Here is a 20,494-nt window from a genome sequence, read left to right on the forward strand (position 1 = left end):
GCATGCGTGTATATGCAGATGTAGCGTCTTTTGCTCGCACAGACCCTTTACTTTCAATGTAGACGCACGTCATGCAAGTTCACAACGATTTGAATGATGCCGTGACTGCATTATGTCAAAGGTTTTTATGAATGAATGAATGAATGAATGAATGAATGGATGGATGAGGTGACACTGTGCTGCTTTATATATTTATATTGTCAGTTTTCCCGTTCCAGCTGCCAGACGACGACCGACAGCTTCAACCAGAGCAGGTTGACATCAGAGTAAAGGCCTTTGCACACCGAGTCAGTTTCTTTCGTCCGAAATTGCCGCACGTCAAAAAATAAATTCGACCTCATGTTGTGTCGATCACGTTTACACACCGAGTCCGAAACTTTCGTCCGTCATTAAAGTTTTCGGAACAGGTTCGACTTAATGCGTTTTTCGCATCCGTGAAAAGTCTTTTGACCAATCACATCAGTGTTTGGAGGCTGGAGAGAGAGAAAGAAGGGAGGGTGGGGGGGGATCACTGCTGAGTGAGTGTGTGTGTGTGTGTGCGTGTCTGTGTGTGTGTGTGTGTGTGTGTGTGTGTGTGTGTGTGTGTGTGTCAGCCGCTGTTCAGGATCATGGAAATTGTCCGTCTTCTGTTTACTGTGTGAGCTAATAATCAATATCTATCCAACTGGACACTGACATCCTATAATAAACAGTTGAAGTGATCATGATAGTTCCACTGCTCATTAAGCAGCAGATCCCCTCGCTACTGCGTCCTCTCAGGATGGACACAATATTTTAATGTTTCTCTTCCATTTCTCTACAAGTGAGAGAACCACAAAGTGCATCACTGTGTGACGATTTTGTCTCCCTCTCCGAAATTTGGAACACAAAATAAAAACGCATGCAAATAAAACGCAACGGACTCAGTGTGCAAAGACCTTAAAGACGCTGTGTGAGCTCATCTTAGTGTTGAAGAGAAAAACTGGACGTTTTGTTTCTGTAGCTGGAACTGTCTCCACGGTATCAGTCAAAAATAATACATGTAATTAGGGCTGACCCAAAAAAATCGAAGCCATGGTAATCGATCATGAAGTCCGTGATCGATTGTTTTTTTCTCTTCCTTTTTTCCTTTTTGACACCAGCTCTCATCGGCAATTGTTACGTTACAATGAGTAGGCTACTTGGCATCCTGGAAACCTGCCTGATTTTGGAGACATGCAGTGTTTGTTTGCCATCACTTTCATTATTTCCGCTACGATCGCGCACCCCCCCGGCCGTCGAAGCTTCGATTAAAAACGATTTTATGTCCGCGAAGCTTCGATTATCAAAATATGATAATCGGGTCAGCCCTATGTGTAATAATAAATATAAAAACATGATTCTTCAGAGTCTCTGTCTGAACCTCCAACTAAACTCAGAGCTCCTTGTTGTTGTTGTTGTTTACCCAGCGGAGAGCGTCGGTGATGGGGGCGTCGTCCAGACCGGAGCAGGGCTCCACGGGCAGCGCCGAGTGAACCAGGACGCCGCTCCTCCGGGGGTCTCTGGGGACGGCCTGAGGTCAAAGGTCAGAGACATTAGACAGCGCATATGAAGTCAGTTTGTCTCGTGACGCTGCGTCAGGTTCAGGGTGAAATCAGACATCCTACCACGTCGTCGTCGTCGGCAACAACAGCAGCACCTGGGTCGCTGTTCAGAGGATCCGGGTTCAACCACTCCAGCAGCCTGAGGACACGACGAAACTCACATTATTATCCACATTTTCATCTTTCTAATCTTTACCTTTATCCTGTTAGATCTAAATTATTATTATCATCATCGCTATAATTATTACAGATTCTGCAAAGTGGTTAAAGACATAATATCACACTACAAACACATATAAACTAATAGAAAAGGGGCAGCGTGCCTCCTCCTCCTCCCTCACCGTGAACAGATGACGTCCTCCTCGCTCCTCCACGTCCTCCCCACCTCCGCTGGTTCTGACTCCAACGATGAACTGGAGCTGCATCGACACAAATCATTTAAAAAAGGAGCTCACGTTGACTCAATGCAGTGACTTTAAAAGGGATAGTTCAACATTTTTGGCAAATTGCCCATTGCCATAATCCCTCTAGTCATAGCAGTAGGTTCGTTGCCTTTAATTGTCGGTGCAAGCTGTTTTTAGAACGGCGGAGCAGAGCCGTGAGCTGCTCAGAGCTACGCTACGGAGGCTCATTATGGGATTTCTTGGTTTCCCTCATCAAACTCATCAAATACACAATCCAACAACTCCACAACGCTCTGGTGGACAAGTTGTGACCTGCACATTCACCACGCTATGAGATAATAACACAACGTTACCAGACAGAGTTGTTTTAGAGGGAAATACAGAGACTGTTGGTGAAAAACTGTCCCTGAAGGCAACGCACATCAGCGGTTTTGCATGAATTTCCCTCTAAAACAACTCTGTGTGGTAACGTTGTGTTATTATCTCATAGCGTGGTGAATGTGCAGGTCACAACTTGTCCACCAGAGCGTTGTGGAGTTGTTGGGTTGTGTATTTGATGAGGGAAACCAAGAAATCCCATGAGCCTCCGTAGCGTAGCTCTGAGCAGCTCACGGCTCTGCTCCGCCGTTCTAAAAATAGCTTGCACCGACAATTTTAAGGTAACGAACCTACTGCTATGACTATAGAGATTATGGCAATGGGCCAATTTGCCAAAAATGTTGAACAATCCCTTTAAGAAAGACAAAGGGAGAGTCTGCAGCCTCCTCACCTCATATGAAGCGCGTTCTCCACTGGTGCTGCCGCCGCCTCACTGTTGTGAAAAGGGCTCAAACTGTGCAGCAAAACAAAACACACAGAAATAACACACAAAGTGACAATAAAGAGAAACTGATATATAATCATTATCATGTGTCGGACGCGCCTTTATTTTTTAAATTCCCGCAGCTTTTCCTCGTCTGTTGAACTGAACAAACAGGGATGAAACCTGTGACTTACAGTCCTGACAATCCTGACAGGATTTTTGAAGACATGCTGGTGCCGTTCACTTCCTGTTGCGTGCAGCTGCTGCTGGAGGCGGCGGCGGTCGTCGTCTCCACACAGTCCTCCAGCTTTAAGGACAGACGGACAGACAGACAGACAGACAGACAGACAGACAGACAGACAGACAGAGAGTCACCAGGTTGTGATGTTATGTTAGATATGAACCTGTTGAGCAGAAGTAGAGGAGGAGAACCACAGACATTTCATGTCCTGCCTTGTAATGTCTGATATTGTTTGTGCTAATGTTTTAGCTCTGTGTGCTACTTGCATGTGTTTCTAGCTGCACTTTCTTCTCTTGCTTTCTCTCGCTCTTCTTCTCCCTGTCTGCATGTTATGTCTGCATGCCATGAGCTTTTGTTATGCTGTATGTCAGACTTCTTACCTGTTTTATTTGTTATTATGAGCTTTTACTAGGTAGATTGTTATGTAAGTTGTGTTTTGAAAGTACTTAATTGTTGCCCCTTTTTTTGGCTTTTAGGTTGCCTTTAACATCTGGCCAGGGACAACGGACGAAAACTAGCCTTGTTGGCTAACTCTGGCCCACTTACAGTTTTTCTTTTAACTCTGTTGATTAGTGGTGCACTGTCCCTATGAAATAAAACGAATAAATTAAATGAAATGAACAGAAGCAGAGTGAACTCACAGTGGGAGGAAGCTGCTGCTGCTGCTGGTTGTTGTTGCTGCAGCTGCTGTTGTTGCTGCCTGGATTCAAGAACTTCAGACACCTGAATGAGAGGAGGAGGAGGTGTATGAGAGGTCAGGTGAGAGGTGCTGGTGTGTGTGTTACGTGTGTGTGTGTGTGTGACGAGCTCTCACTTGTACAGACTGAGGTTGCTGGTCAGAGCTGCAGCCAGAGACGAGTCGGTGTCGTCACTGAAACGACACGACAACAAGTTGTTTTAGATTCACACATACGTATTACCTGAGGGCTGTTGCACAAACTGTTCCACCACAGACATCACTGCCACTATAACACTTTAATGGACCTTACATACATATTTACATTTTCTGTGTATGTAATGTTTTGGCAGCTTTGGTGTTTTCTTTATCTGGATTCCTTTAAAATTCTTAACTATTTTAACTTAGTTTGACACCTGGGTGACTCTGCACAAAAAATCCCATTGTTGTAAAAAAAAATATTTAATGATTGTGATCGGCAATCACTTAATGTGTTTGTTGAAATCAAATCCTGGGGGAAAAAAAAAAAAGATTATTTTGACATTACATTGCTGAATTCACCAAGGATAACCGGAAAAACCCCGGCTTAATCTTCTTTCTCTTTTTAGTGCAACAGCCCCCCGGCGTCTCTGACTGAACCCAATGTGAGCTCACCTCTCTGCAGCAGCAGCAGCAGCAGCACGACCACAGCTCCTCTCTGATTGGCCGCCTGGAGACACCTTCTCTGTGACGGCTGACCTGCCGTCTCCGTCTCCGGTCGTCAGCTCACGATGTTGGTTCTGAAACAGCAGAGAGGTCAGAGGTCAGTAACAAAAAACACAAACAAAAACAAAAAAACTCAGTGGTCAGAGCTTCTGACCTGAAGTAGAGACGGTGCTGTCAACCAATCACACGCTGCGCCTGCAAACACGCCTTGTGACATCACTGGGGGCGAGATCAGAGCTGCGTTTGGGAGGAAACAAGGTGAATATAAATGAGGTGAAGAATCAAACAGGTGAGTCGATTAAAGTTAAGTTCTCCAGAACCATTAAGAAGAAGAAGAATAAAGCCCTATTCGCACTGGATTAGTTTTACCTGGGGACCTCTGGTGATTTGTAAATTACCCCCCCATGTCTGTGTTTCTTGCGGTGCATTCGCACGGGATAAGTGAAGTCTGTATTTTACTCGAGTTTACTGACATTAAGGCTCCATATGACGTCAAAGCTGTGCACGTCCTAACATCAGCTGCTGTCACATCCATGTGCGAAGCAAAGCAAAGCAAATGTAAATGAAATGTCAAAGCAGCAACGTGACTTTGCAACAGAGTGCAGTTGTTGTCGCAGTAACGGGCCGTCATGGCATTTGTATTAAAAAGCCGCATGTCAATATCCTCCGAAATTTCGCTCTTTTTATGGATCTGAGCTGTTTCTTCAAATGGGTCTCCAGTACCGAGACCAGACTGTATTTGCACCTAAAATTGCCGCTCATAATTTCATAATTTCAAACGGGAAAGAAGTAGAAAACAAAAAATGCCCCTCAATTACCGAGACGCAGATTCGCACGGGACTAGTTTTACCACGGGACGTCGGTCTTTGGTGAAATATAGTAGGTCATTTGCGGGGGAATTTTTACTTTACAAATTACTGACATGGCGCATTCGCACGGGATTAAGATCACAGACGTCCTCTGCAATTATTACAAATTACCAGAGGTCCCCATGGTAATCTTGTGCTGTAGGGCTTAAGAAGGACAAGAGGAGATGAAGAGGAGGAAGGAGAAGAAGATGAAGAAAAAGAAGGAGGAGAGGTTGTGTTTTCACCGGGAGCTGGTTGTGTCTGTGCTGCTGGTTGTGTTTGTGCTGCAGGTTTGTGCGACGCCGTCTGGGTGAAGACGTTCCGGGACAACATGACGGGAAGTCGGTCGACCTCGTCCAACCAGCTGACCTCCTCCAACTCCGACTCTCTGCTGTAATACGCAAACTTCTTGGCCACCAGGTCGTCGTTCACACAGATCTGACAAAACAAACCAGCGAAAAAAAACATGCATAAAACTCATACACACATACATTTGTTTATGTGCATGTTTCTATGGGGTCAAAGTTCACCTTGATGTCCCTGACGGTCAGGTAGAGCTCGATGGAGGTCGACTCCGACTCAGATCCAAGCACCATGGCCTCCGTCCACGTCGATGCTTTAGTTTTTTAAAAAAAAAAAGAGACAGAAACTTTTAAAAGTGACTTCACAAGACTGGGAAACACATTTTAAAGTGAGACGCTGCAGGTGAATAGTGTTAAAATTAATTAAACTGATACAGAATCACCATGAATCTTCCCAAATGTATCACTTACATTAATACAAGTATTTTTTGCTTTACAAGTTTTGTCAAATTGTATGTTTTAATGTGTAAATGAGGCAATATCTAATCAAATATGCGCTAGTTTGCATACATTTCTAGAACAGAAATCTGACCAATGGATAAAGCCCTTTTCAAAAGTCTTGTTTTATTTTGTTGACACATTAGGGTCAGAAGTTTTTAAAGAGGGGATTTTGGATATCTCTTTTTATCACTCTGTAAATGAGAAAATACCGTCACCAGCCCTACAAAAAAAAACAAATGTCTCCATGTTTTTAGTAATAAAATGTTGCATAAATGAGGCTGTGAATGATATATCAACAATCCCCTCTGTAAAAACCTTCAGAATATAGAAAGGGATCAAAGTGGAAGGTTTGGTGTCTGTAAGTGCTGCTGAAGTGGAGATTTCTAGCTCAGAGTCTGAGTCTGAAAAACTCTTTCTGAGAAAACAGCCTTTAAAGACTTGGACTGTAAAATTCCATAAATTGTTATTGTCAATCGTACTTTTACAAGTTGTTGCTGATACAAAGGAAATTATCATTTTGCAGCCAACATTATTGTTCAGGAGAGAGAGCTTTACAATGATACCTGACACGACATGGGTCAGACTAACTTTGAACTTGAATTTAGCAGAAATCTACCAACAAAAGAGACAAAATGAAGTAAAATAAAAACCTTAATGTGGATTTTCTACCATTTTTTTCCCTCTAGTCTGAAGAAAGTCATGTTAGAGAGGAAAACAGCCCAAAATCTGCACGTAAACACAACGTTTTGCCTGTAGTGTCTCGCCTTAACAACAGTTCAGAGCACATTAAATGTTGTTCTCACCTTGCAGCAGGTTGTGCAGGTAAAGCGTGGCTGAGCTGTCCCACTGAGTGGAGCGACTACCGAGGAGAGGAGAAACACATCAGACGTCAGTTTGATTGAACAGTGTCTCTCCTGTGGTGAGGAGGCGTTCACTCGTTCGTCTTACGTGATCTCCGGATTCTCCTCGTACACGGACACTCGCAGGGTTGTTGGTTTGATTCCCGCCAGGTGGAACCTCCTCACCCAGAACGGCAGCTGGAGGAAGGTTTCTACAGGGACACGGATCCTGGACGGACAGAGAGCAACACAAAACACAAAAAGTTAAAGTCTGTGTACAAAAACGAGATTTGATTGTAAACATATTAAATAAGTTTGAATATGGCAATATGAAAAGATTGATAACTGTAAAGTACTGAACTGTGGAGTTTGAGGGTAAAACGTTTTTTTTTTTGCTCCTGCTTTTAAAGCAGAAGTAAGTGATATATTTGTGTTAATATAAGTCTTAAATAGTTATATTTTCCGACAGCAATCACTTACATAGAGTGTTTGGTCTGAAACACGGGTCTGTCAGTCACTCTGCTCTGCTCTGAGTCGAGGAGAAAACATTTATCGTATCCTACAGTTTTTATCCAATGAGGAGAGAGAACAGCATGCAGGGCTGTGTGTGCAGCCAAGGGACGCCGTGAATGTGGCAACGTAGGGACGAGGACTGTTATGGTGCGTTCAAGGAAACATGTATTTTTCCGACCGTGAAGTCGTACCAGTTCGATCTGGTACGAGTTCACCGGTCGGAAGTTACGAGTGGCCGTTATAGTGACTTTCACCGGTAAAACAGGTCGGAAAAACACGAGTGGGTTGCCTGGAACGCTACAAAGTCGTAAGTTGTGACTTGAAGCTGTAATTTACGATTTCAAAAGCCTGCCTGGAACGCAGCATTAGCGAAAACGACCGGACCACTTACTTCTGCTTTAACTGTGTTTTTTTGTTTTGATGCTGTTTTATGCTGTTCTTTAAAAAAAAAAAAAAGTTTTGTCTTCATGTAAAGCACATTGAGCTGCCTTGGTATGAAATGCGCTATATAAATAAAGATGCCTTGCCTTGCCTTGCCTTTGACGACGAGGATTTCTCAGTTTTTTGGGGGCAAAACTAAAGATGAAGCTGGCTACGACCTGCACCACTCTGCCTCTATTTCAGACTTTATTTACTTTTCTTATCCTCCTTCTTCTACTTTCTTTCTTCGCTGCTAAGTGTGTATTTGAAATATCCAGAATCAGAGCTGGACATAGCTGCATTGATCTGATATAACAGTTAGCAACATCCATTATAGACGTCGTTTGGTTTGAAATTTGACAACTGTTTCATTCTGTCATGATTTTAAAACCTAATTTCACATAAAAGGACTTTTCTTGCATTCAAATTTGGCAGGATGGTTAATAAAACATCACTCTATGATGTGACTAACTGAGAAAACAAATCTAGTTTCACTTTATACAGACTTAAACATGTGTTGTTGTGGTCTTACTGGTCCGAGGGGACGATGATCCGTTCTCCGTGGTCGACCAGGATGCAACGAGCTGCGCAGGACATCGAGTCCATGACGATCGACTCCACCACCGCCCGACACCAGGACTTCATGATCGACCAGTACACCACACACACCTGAGAGAGAAAACAGGGTCACACACACTTCCCACCTCGCCACGCCACCAAAGAAGACCACAGAGTTGAGGATGAACTGCTGTGTGACCTACTGTACCTGTCCCTCCTCTATCGACCTGGGCTTCAGTTTGCGCAGGTCCTGGGTAACGTCATGATAGAAGAGATTCATCTCCATCATCAGATTGTCGTACTTTGCGGCCATCTCCGCGTCGCTGCCCGACCCGCCGACGACCCGGCCCCAGAGACAGGACGGGTTTTCAACCTGCAGAGGCCAGAGAAAGAAAAAAGCTCTAAATTAAGCAGATGACTGATGACTGAAACAAAAAAAAGTTGCAGTTTTCCACATATAATGAACAAAAACAAGATTTATTGATTTCCATATAAATGCAGACAAATGAAAACCTTTGTTAAACTCTGCTCTGAGCGTTCCACCAGAGCTTTAAGATCTGTCTCAAGTGGAGATTGTAATATTCCTAAGCGTAGCTCTGCCTTTGCTCAATCTGCCTTTTCTTTTAAATCTGTCAAACCATGGAACAATCTTCCAACTAATCTGAAACTTTGTACAGACTTCAATGTTTTCTCCCGGGAAGTCAAACAATGGATCCTAAGAAATCAGTCATGTCAGCATTAATCATGAGCCTAAATTATTTTTAACCTTGGCAAAGTGTGAAGTATTTTAATAACTGTATGTTTCTTTCTGATATGAAATAGGCCTATATGTCCTGAGTTTTTGTGATGTGTGAGAGGGTGTATACATATGTGTATGGATGTTTAGAACGCTATGTAAATTGATCATTCTTAGCTTTCTATTGTTTTTACTTAACCTGCCCAGGGACTACGGATGGAAAGTAGCTAGTAAGCTAAATCCGGTACAAGGCATCTCTTCTCATCTCAAGACTAATGTTATTTTGTACATTGTCCCTGATACAAATAAACTTATTATTAAATCTCAAAATAAACACACTGTGTATGGCCAAATTTTTTGTTTTTCCATGACTTACACTTGGTGCCAAAGCTTAGTGCTATGACATGCACTACTTCAAAACAACAAGTTCACTTTTACACACCTACATTGTCCTTATAAAAGATGAGAAAGATACATTTTGCACTTTCAAAACAAGTTGGTGGATAGGCTTACATAGGCTGGTTTGTTTTGGTTTTGTGTCACAACAACACAATAAAGGCGAACATTTTATGACAACATCAATTTTATATTTATATTTAGAGACAACAACTTAAATATTTGGTGTAAGTGGCTAGATTTCATTTAATACGACACACAACATCTAAAAAGATCGTTATAAAAGAGACACGGAAAAACATAGCGTTGATCGACAAAAAAAAACCTGTTTTAACGGTCGTGCATTTTAAATTTCAAATTTTGATGTGTCAACGGTTAACGGTTGAGGTTAGTTTATGTTATTAATTGCAGAGTAACGTTAGAGCTCACTCACCTTCAGGATGGATATTTTCAGCATCGTTTGTGGATCCATCTCGACAGCCTCGTTGTGAAACCCACACACGCTGTAAGAAAACACAACCAGCTCACTTCCTTTTGTTGTTTTAACACTCTTTATCAAAGTCAAATTCTCGACGTTGACCTCAGTGACACCTGACCGATTAGCCGCGGCTAACGTTAGCTAACTGCGGCTAGCCCTGTTTAAGCTAACGTTAGCTCGTCGGGCGTCAAGTTATCAAGCTGTAGCTGCTAAAATCACTCAAAACAGAAGCTGAGAAAATGCTGTAAACGTTAGCGGGGATTTGATGGGTGTCGTTTTGTGTTAACTTAACTCAACAACACAGTTATCGTGTAATTTAAATTAATTCGTACCTGTTTCTGGGCGGCACCCGCAGGCTAACAGTCGGTGAACCCCGGCGAGGTAATGGAGAAAGACCGGTTCAGTCCGCCAGAGGTCGCTGTTCCCAGGTAGGTGTGTTGACTTTTTTTTTTGGGCAAAATATCACTACTTTTCCTGCCAACACGTTTAATAAAAACGAAACTTATCAACCAGCGCATCCAGTATTTACCATTAATAATAAATGCGTCTCTGTGGTGGCCGCGCTAATGTGTTCAAATTGCACCGTCTGACGGGGGGTCCGAGTAGTGAAAATGGCCGCCCAAGTCGAGCCACAATCAACGGGGCAGAGTCCGTTTCACAAAGCAGGTTCAGCAAACGGTCTAATCCTGGTCTAAACTCTGAGTTGATTTCTCTCTGAGATAGGAAAAAGAGTTCTGGGTTTCAGAACAGGTGATAACAGTTCGTTCAATCAACTCTGCGGTAACTTGACCCTGAACAAAGATAATAGATTCACCATGGCAACCAGCAAAAAAAAGAAAAGAAAAAAAGCCTCGCCCCTCCCACTTCTCACGGTGAGTGACGTATGACGCAGAATCACGTAGTATCAGATCAAAAGCCCAGTTTAATTTATGCTGGAAAAATGTTTTGTTTGGCTACACTGAATATGATAAAAAACTAAATTCTCAGTTTTATATGATTAATTTGTTAATTATTTTATCCAAATTTTATATACATAAGTCAAAATTTTCTGGTAAGAAGCCAAACTTCTTGGAACTGTCTGCATATGTTGGTCAATAACGTTATATTTCCTCCCTCTGTGATTGTGAGAATAAAAAAGCTGTTAAAACGTATGATCTTTGTAAGCTTTACAAAATATTATTAATTAATATTATGTTTTTTCTGTCTTGTTGTCATCCCCTGGCGTGTTTATGATGGTTTGGTTGTGTTGTATTAATGTTGCATACACTTATTTCATCTAACTGTTTTCAGTCCTGTGTATACTCTTGTTGTCAATAAAGTTGTATTAAAAGAAAAGTTCAATAAGTTTTTAAATGGAAAAAAAAAAGAAAAAAGTATCAGATAAAAAGGAGAAACTCATAGTGGATGAAATGTGCACTTTTTGTAAAGATGAACCAGAAACAATTTTACATTTATTTTGTATTTGCCCATTGTCATCTGTTTTTTGGAGAGACATGGAAAACTTTGTATACAACAAAACTCATAATAACTTCATAATAAATCTCATGATTCTAATCGGAAAGTTCCACATACACTAGAAGAAATTCTCCAAGTCCCTTCCTAACTTTAATGTTTTCACAGATGAGTTTAATGTTTATATAAAAACCTTGTCACTGATGCTAAACAAGAAAAGTGAACGCACACTGATATACTTGAACTCATTTTCACTTACCCCAGAATAAGAAGTGCCTTATTAGGGTCCGGGCAGCGCAGCTGCCAGGACACTATTGTATTCCTAGGAATTCTTCTTCTTCTTCTTCTTCTTCTTCTTTCTTTCTTTCTTCTTCTTCCAAGGAAGTCATACTTCCCATGGGCGAAAACTCACCAAACTTTGCACAAAGGTTCAGTCCCATGCCAGATTCACTCAACTCCAAGGACATGTGCCCCCCCCTCCCAGGGGGGGCACAATAAGCGTTTAAATTTAAAAACTTTAAAAATTCCTACCAAACCAACAGTACATGCTACAGTGTTGAAACTTCACCACAATGTAGCCTCAATACTGCTGAAACTTTTGTCAACTTAAACTTATTACAAATTATGAAGTCCATCACTCTGTTTTTTTCAATAACTGTAAAACTTTTAAAATGTATCTCCTCCCACAATTTTTGCTCAATTGTCACCAAACTTGCTACAGATCATCTCCAGACCGTCCTCCACAAAACTTGTTTCTCGGATTTTTGATTAAGCAAAAATTGAGCCGACAGTGCATGAAAACGTTTGACTGTAAACGGTACTATAAACATATACCATCAAATTCTTGCTAAATACATTTTCAAACTTCCTGAAAAAAAATGAGAATATTCTGGAGTCATGGTTGATGAAGTTTGGCAAATATCAGAATTTTAATTCAAAAACTGAATTTTCTAGAACATTTTGAATTCTGCTCTCATGGGAACAACTGCAATCAATGTGAGTGTGGAATTTATAAACATCAGATTTTCTCTTATGAAGCAAAACACTTATCATTAAAAACAAATCACCAACATTTCCATGCTGTCAAGATGCAATTTATGTATTATCAGATTTTTGTTTAGATGACTGAATTATTGACATTTTGACCATTTCATCACAACAGCTGCCCGGGCACTGACTCACCTGAGTGGATAAATGAAGCTACACAGCAGGTCTCACTACCAGCCAATTAGCTCAGTGAGTTAGGAGCTGGTTCTTGGTGTCAGAGATTGTGAGTTCGAGACCCAGCGAGGGTGAAGATGATGATGATGACAGTTCGAAATGGCAGATGTCCTCAAGCTATTTTGCTGTCTAAATGCAATTTATGTATTAAAGCAGAAGTAAGTGATATATTTTTGTTAATATAAGTCTTAAATAGTTATATCTTCCGACAGCAATCACTTACATAGAGTGTTTAGACTGAAACACGGGTCTGTCAGTCCCTCTGCTCTGCTCTGAGCCGAAGAGAAAACATTTATCGTATCCTACAGTTTTTATCCAATGAGGAGAGAGAACGGCATGCAGGGCTGTGTGTGCAGCCAAGGAACGCCGTGAACGTGGCGACGTAGGGACGAGGACTGTTATGGTGCGTTCAAGGAAACTCGTATTTTTCCGACCGTGAAGTGGTACCAGTTCGATCTGGTACGAGTTCACCGGTCAGAAGTTACGAGTGGCCGTTATAGTGACTTTCACCGGTAAAACAGGTCGGAAAAACACGAGTGGGTTGCCTGAAACGCTACAAAGTCGTAAATTGTGACTTGAAGCTGTAATTTACGATTTCAAAAGCCTGCCTGGAACGCAGCATTAGCGAAAACGACCGGACCACTTACTTCTGCTTTAACAGATTTTTGTTTAGATAACAGAAATCTGCGTTCACAACTGCTGCCCGGACACTGACTCCCTGAGTCTATTTGAGAAGACACACACCATGTCTCACCACCAGATAATTAGCTCACTGAGTTAAGCGCTGGTTCTTGGTGTCAGAGGTTGTGAGTTCAAGACCCAGCCAGGGTGATGATGACAGATCAAAATGTCAAATGTTCTCAACACGAAACACAAGACAATTGTCCTAATGGTGGCATCACAGCAAGCTTCTAAATTTAAAAATCCAAATAGCTTGGACTGGACCATGTGCGAAGGCTCCTAATATCTTAGACTCATAGTAGATGTTTGACAAATACATATCATTATTTTACCTCAAAAACGGATTTTTCTTTTTCTGCCTACACGACAGTGAATGGCTTACTCAATTTGTGAAGCCACTGTTGAATGCAATTTGTCAATTAGCTCAGTGCGATAGACAACGGTTTTTGGTTCCCGAGGTTGTGGGTTCAATCCTCAACTGATGCAAATTGGACATTATAAGGACAACTGTCTTGTCTTCCTATTCTCCTGTTTGTTGCTCAGAATTGCCTAAATTTGCCCAAAAGTAGCCCGGACCCGACCCATCGCTGCGCAGCAGCTATAATCTATATATTATTTTCCTTTATATTCCCCTAACCCTTCCTTTATATTTATATATGATATATGATATATTATATTATATTTATTTATTATATTATATATTATATTATTATACTATTCATTTCATTTCATTTATTAGTTTATTTCATAGGGACAGTGCACCACTAATCAACAGAGTTAAAAGAAAAACTGTAAGTGGGCCAGAGTTAGTCAACAAGGCTATATTATATATTATATTTCCCTAACCCTTCCTTTATTTACTTACACAGTACATATATTTCAATACATGCATTACATATTACAGTTACATATATTTTTCTATTTTATATATTTTATTTATTTATATTTATTTTATTCCTTAAAGCAGATATCAGTGGCACGGCCGTTTCGGCTAATGCTGTGTTCAAGGCAGGCTTTTGAAACCGTAAGTTACAGCTTCAAGTCACAACTACGACTTGGTAGCGTTCCAGGTAACCCGTAGCTCGTGTTTTTACCGTCCTGTTGTCTGTGAAAGTTCCCTATAACGGCCACTCGTAACTTCCGACCCGTGAACTCGTACCAGATCGAACTGGTATGACTTCACAGGAAGGAAAAACACAAAGTACGAGTTTCCTTGAACGCACCATGAGTTAGCAGCCCCCGCCCTTGTCAGGCATCAATTGGTCCTCGTGCTACGTCACCACATTCACGCGCATCCCTTGGCTGCACACACAGCCCTTCATGCCGTTCTCTCTCCTCATTGGATAACACTTGTATCCCACAAGGAAAATTTTCTCCTCGGGTTACAGCAGAGCAGAGTGACGGAGAGACTCGTGTTTAGGCTGAAATACTTCATGTAAATGATTGCTGACGGAAAATAGGACTATTTAGGACTTATATTAACAAAAACATTCCACTGATATCTGCTTTAATGCTGACCCTTTATCTGTCGGTGTCTGTTTCCATGAACATTCTGATTGTCTGTACTTTTTCAAATGTGAAATAAAGATTTCATTAAAAAATTTTAAAAAAATGAAAAAAAGGAGAAACTCTGAGTTGGCAAATAAGACTCCTGTTTAAAAGGGATGCCACCAGTTCCATACGTGATCTCATACTGGAACAAATTTATGGAGGACACCGACTGGAAAAAGATTTGGCTCTTACCCAACCGATACCTGTTAACTAATAAAGTGAGAGAAATTTCATTTAAGATTATTCATAGATTTTATCCATCCAATGACCACATTGTAAAAATATTTTAAAAAGACATTGACGTGAAATGTACTTTCTGTTCTGTACATACTGAAACTGTCTGTGACCCATTTGTTTTGGCTTTGCCCTATTGTGTAAAAACTATGGAGTGATACTTGTAATTTTGTTGCTATCAATGTTGATGGTGATTTTATTTTGTTTTGGAGGAATGTACTACTGTTTGGGCTCCCTGATCTAAAAAACAAAACAAGGAAAAAGCCAACATAACTTTTATTATCAACCTTATTATTTTAATGGAAACATTTCATATTCACAAATGTAAGTTCATTAAAAAAAAAACTTTCTTTACAAGGCCGTAGCTACCATTGAGGACACCGAGGTCATGACCTCGGTATTTTTTTCGGCCTAATGAATGAAAAAAAAAAAAAAAAAAAAAAAGTGCAAAGTATTATGGAGGACAGATGGAAGGTGACTGAGTGACTCTCCTCTCTTGTCCAAACAATTCCGGTAGGCCTATAATGCTCTTGTTTATTGACGCCCTCACGTACGCTGGTGTTTGTTTACTGGTCGCGGGAAAAAAGGCGATTCATTCGGAAAAAGCGAGTGATACAGCGCGTCGCGGAGCCTGTGTGCATGGAGGAGAAGGCTACTGAGTGAGTCGGTTGGCTCTAGATAAACTGCTCTTTCCAACCAGTTGTTACACTGTAAAGGTTTCGTACATACGTGCACTTGAAGCGCTGTATTATTTCGGGACGGAACCTCATGTATGCGGAGAAAACAGCTGTTTAATAGCGTCAATTCAGCGCCGTTTACTGTCTGTGTCCTGCACTATGCACTAGTTGAGCTAAGTGGGGGAGAGCAGAGACCTCCTTCCTACAGATACTATACTGAGGGGGCATCTACTGCACTGTCCATTCTTCCATCAACTTTATGTGAAAAGCACAGTGACACGATACATTTTATGTTTACAGACAGGGGCGTCACTAAGTTTTAAGGACAGGGGGGGCTTAGCCCCCAGGAGATGCACAAGATGTGAGCATATGTGGTGCACGAGCACAAATATTTCACAAACAAAGACTGAAATTTTTTCTAAAAAATTTTGGACAGATTTAACAAAGAGCATACGGTGTAAAGTTTAGGCAACCATTAGTTTTATTTCAGTCTTTTTTATTTATTTAAAGAAAGCTAAGACCTGTGAGATTACTACAGACATGTCTGGAGTAGGATACAGTAGAAAATGTAAATTTTTCATCTCTGCCTAGTAAGAATACTAACAAAAATCACATTAGAGTAAAATCTACCTTTGAATCATGGGATATCAGGCAAATTAATAAGTAATGTGTAGGCTAACTGTGTAAAAGTAGATGCTAAAAAAAATGAACCACCATACGTATGTCCAGGTGGAATTTGACCTTTGGAAAACTAATTAGGCTATATTTCACTAATAGCCGGTGTCATAATATTCACTCCATCCAAATACAACTGTTTTTGGCTCATTTTGATTTCACCTAGACCTCTTCATATGTTCCCATTCAAAGAAGACCATACAACCGAAATGAAGTTTGACACCAATATTTTACTCATAAAAAATATGCATAGAAATGTGAAATACTACACAAACCAACAACCAAAATTTGCTGCAACAAGGAGCAGTCAGATGTATGTTTGTGGTAACTATAAGGAAAAGCAAACAAACTTTCTGGGCCTGTTTCAAAGTGAGGAACACAGCTGACGCTCCAGAAGGAAGTCACCCAAAAATAGTAGGCTATAGCTATGGTAAAAAAAAGTGCACACTTCACCCTAGAAACCTGTTCATCTTTATGTTAACAACCCGGGGCCTCATTTATCATTGTGGATACACGCTTTTTTACACGCTCTTTCCCCCATTTTGTGCGTACGCACTTTTCTCCGCCTAATTTGGGATCTATCAAACCAAAACTTGTCGGGAGTAAGTGCAAAAATTTACGACCAGTCCGACCATGGCGTACCGGCATTTACACGCTTTTTGAAGAACAAGAGGAATTGGCGACGCCGCTGCAGAGTCAGAGAACTGCAGCGTGAGAGGGAGAGAGGAGCGCGGACACTGTTTGAAGTAGCAAGTGGTGGTGATGATGACCACCCCCCCCCCACCACCACCACCCACCACCACCACCGCACACGTGTTGACGTCGGCACTTTACATGAAAAGCACAGCGACTCAGATTTTTCCCCTGTGCATTTACACTAGTTTGCTCCTAAATACTGGCTTTATAAAACGAATTTCGTTTTCTTTTGATATCATATTGATATTTTTCCCCTGCATGTAGGCTACACCTCTTCCACAACCCGTCTGTCCAGTCTGGAAAATAATTACTGCGACGTGCGTGTGTTACGTAGCCAGACTGGACACACACAAGCAAGCAGCAAGCCCAATAATGTCGGAGCAAATCAAAGCAAATGAGAAAACATGATCGATATTTTTTGTGTGAATAATATTTATTGTATTTAACAAAAATGGGTGCTGCCCAACATCATTTTGGGAAAAGTCACAGACTGGTGGACTTCAATGTTTTTTTGTTTTTTTTTAAATATATAGCTATGCACAAATGAAAATCAAATCTTCCAGTGAACGGAAGTTGGGGGTTAGTGGAAAGGGGTGCAAAGTAGTACTGACTGGCAGTGGAAACCCTGCTTTAAATTATTATGACATAATCTAAAATAAGGGGCAGAATAAATATGATTCTTCTTCTTTCTGTTCTGTTTAATTTAGATTTGGGAGGTTTTTTTGTTTTTATTGTAGCCTTTCAATGCAAGATGATGTTTCTGACTGATATTGCCGTGTTACCGTGTATCTCGCTTTCAGAGAAATTCCGCTTCTTTCTCCGCTCTCCGTCCGTCTGTTGTCTTCACCGTCTTCCACTGACGTCATTCCACACGTTTCCAGAGTGCACATGGCTACTTAATATGCACGTAACTGATTTGCATTGACCACATATGGTTGTATGGGGCCGTTTAGGGGGCTGGGTATGAGGCGTGTTCTCATCCACGCTTTTCTCAGGTCCGGTGTGATCTATCAAGGGAAATACCGTGCAGCCGTGTGTACGCGGAGTTTGATAGATCTGAAAAGAGTGTATATTTTTTGGTCGTACGCACATTTTGCCTTTCCGTCGTACTGAAAATTTAAGAGGACTTTTACACGCTCTTTGATAAATGAGGCCCCCGGACCATTGCATTTCAGACTCTTTTTTTTTTCGAGCTGGAATTAAACTTTATAATATAATATTTTTGCTACTCTGTGGCTGCTACGAATGTGAGGAGCTAGTCTACTGTTTGTAATGGATGGTGTGTTCTCATCAGAATTCAGTGAAGTTGGGTCTTCTCTGGATGATCACTAGTGATGATAATATCATAAAAATGGCATTAATCTAATATGATGTGTGTAGTTTTTATCTGTCAAAGTGCACCAGATTGAAGCCTTTTAATATAAAATTGCCCAGAATTTCTGACGCCACCCCCCCGCGCACCACGACTATGACCTCGGTATTTCAAAAATCCTGGCTACGGCCCTGTTTCTTTATTGCTCTTAGCGGTGAGCTCAAGCAATACATAACCTCCATCAAATTCTCAAGCAACCAGAAAGTGATTAAGACTTTCAATATATGTGAACATTTTTTTTATAAACTTGTAAAAAAAAATCCCCCTGGCATATAATATAATATAGATGTGCTTTATAGATTGCATTTTATTCTGAAAAACTGTTTTGTAATGTGAAACATAGTTTTGAATAAAAAAAGAAAAAAAAAAGAAACTCAGAGTTAGAAAAAACCTGCTCCAAACTAGAGCACTGGAAAAGAGAGTAGCGACACGCATTGGTCAAGTGGAAACGCCCCCTGGTGGCGGGATATGGGTATTGCAAATGCGCCCAAGAGCTGGCATCTCTGCAGTGTTGGTGAATGAGTAAGTGCGGTATTTTCCAGTGGCGTCCCTAGGCTAAAACATTCGGGGCTAAAGCCCCGGATGTTTTTTAATTAGCCCCGAATATTAATTAAAAAAAAAAAAAAAATTTTTTTTTTTTTTTTTTTTTCTTTAAGATCACATCCTCAAACTACGGTTATCTTATGTTGATGCTTCGATAAAACAGTGTTTTTGGACAGGTTTGAGTAACAATTAATTATATTTTTAAAAAGCCACTACTTTGGCTTTGGCACACAAGTGGTTAACACCTCCGGTCGCACTTGACGTCATTCACCCAAAACAGCGGCGCATTTAACTTGACAACAAATACCTGACAGCAGGCAGGTTTGACAACAGCAAGCTGCAGCTGTCTTTTGGTAGCTAGTAGCAGCTAAAGTGTATCAAGATGCCACAAAAAAGATTTCCATGTTTTCCCCCAAAGGTGGTCAGCAATCAAAAAGGTAATGGGAATAGAAATTATGTAAAAATGTATAATTTCGAAAAGAGTGTTGCAGCTGGAACTACAAGAGGGTAGTACAGTAGCTAACGTTAGCTAGCTAGCAGCTAGTTGATATTGCTCTGGTTGATATTACATGAGAAAAAAAGCAATCTGTAATTATTGGCATCTGTAAATGCAATTGTAGGGTGTGAGAATTGTGTACCTAGAAATAACTAAGTTTGGGCTTCTTCTAGAGGGGAAAGTTGCTGAAGTTAATGTGCTATAACATCGAACCATCTTGGTTATTTTCTTTTTCATGCATGATAGCAGCTAGTTAGCAGACAGGGATCCCGCACAGCCTGCCTCTTTTACTGTAGCTGCTAATGTGTTAAATGGAAACACAATGTGTTGTTACGTAGCTAGCTAATGTCAGTACATAGAACTAAATTCAAAATGGGTCATTCATTTGATGATCTGTGGATTGCATCGTTTTCACCTTTTTCACCAATGATGGAGAATGTCTCTATGCCTAAAAATTTAAAAAAACACATGCATATATTGCATGTGTCACTCTTCCGGGCTAAGCCCCGGATGTGTCAAAATCCTAGAGACGCCCCTGGTATTTTCAATAATTTAAGGAAATTTATAGATCACCCACGTTAATAGCATCATCGTGGACCCTTTTACAGATAAATATTAACATATAGTGGCCATTAATTGTTGTGTCACGAATGCTTGCTGTTTTAAATGATAAAGATAAGTCCACTAAAGCAGTGGTTCTCAACCTTTTTGAGTCGCGACCCCCAATTTAACATGCACTTCTGTCCGCGACCCCCCCCCCCCCCCACACACACACACACACACACAAATACACACACACACACGCCAGTGTGAACGCATGATGGATAAAGCGCAGCGCTGTCCGCGGTGGGTTTTTTTTTTTTTGCCTTTTTAGTTCTTGATCCCTGCGCTGAAAAAATCTATTGGCTGCTGTAG

At 40.9% G+C, this 20,494-nt stretch overlaps 1 protein-coding gene across 1 annotated transcript in view; it reads right to left on the reverse strand.

Moving 5' to 3' along the window:
- Positions 1–10,446, reverse strand: part of tdrd12 (tudor domain containing 12) — a 37,563-nt gene extending 27,117 nt beyond the window's left edge. The window contains exons 1-17 of the mRNA XM_085780248.1: positions 10,314–10,446; positions 9,937–10,006; positions 8,580–8,744; positions 8,346–8,482; positions 6,990–7,109; positions 6,845–6,900; positions 5,769–5,854; positions 5,484–5,676; positions 4,545–4,627; positions 4,340–4,464; positions 3,824–3,880; positions 3,651–3,732; positions 2,963–3,075; positions 2,736–2,798; positions 1,904–1,981; positions 1,629–1,701; positions 1,424–1,531 (exon numbers count right to left, since the gene is read on the reverse strand). Of these exons, the coding sequence (XP_085636374.1) occupies positions 1,424–1,531; positions 1,629–1,701; positions 1,904–1,981; positions 2,736–2,798; positions 2,963–3,075; positions 3,651–3,732; positions 3,824–3,880; positions 4,340–4,464; positions 4,545–4,627; positions 5,484–5,676; positions 5,769–5,854; positions 6,845–6,900; positions 6,990–7,109; positions 8,346–8,482; positions 8,580–8,744; positions 9,937–9,975 (1,578 nt within the window). The 5' untranslated portion in view covers positions 9,976–10,006; positions 10,314–10,446. The remainder of the gene's footprint in view (positions 1–1,423; positions 1,532–1,628; positions 1,702–1,903; positions 1,982–2,735; positions 2,799–2,962; positions 3,076–3,650; positions 3,733–3,823; positions 3,881–4,339; positions 4,465–4,544; positions 4,628–5,483; positions 5,677–5,768; positions 5,855–6,844; positions 6,901–6,989; positions 7,110–8,345; positions 8,483–8,579; positions 8,745–9,936; positions 10,007–10,313) is intronic.
- Positions 10,447–20,494: the final 10,048 nt, after the last annotated feature.

The sequence above is a fragment of the Trachurus japonicus genome, chromosome 6 (genome assembly GCF_045865225.1).
Source record: "Trachurus japonicus isolate A0001 chromosome 6, Traja_1.0".
Lineage (NCBI taxonomy): Eukaryota > Metazoa > Chordata > Actinopteri > Carangiformes > Carangidae > Trachurus > Trachurus japonicus.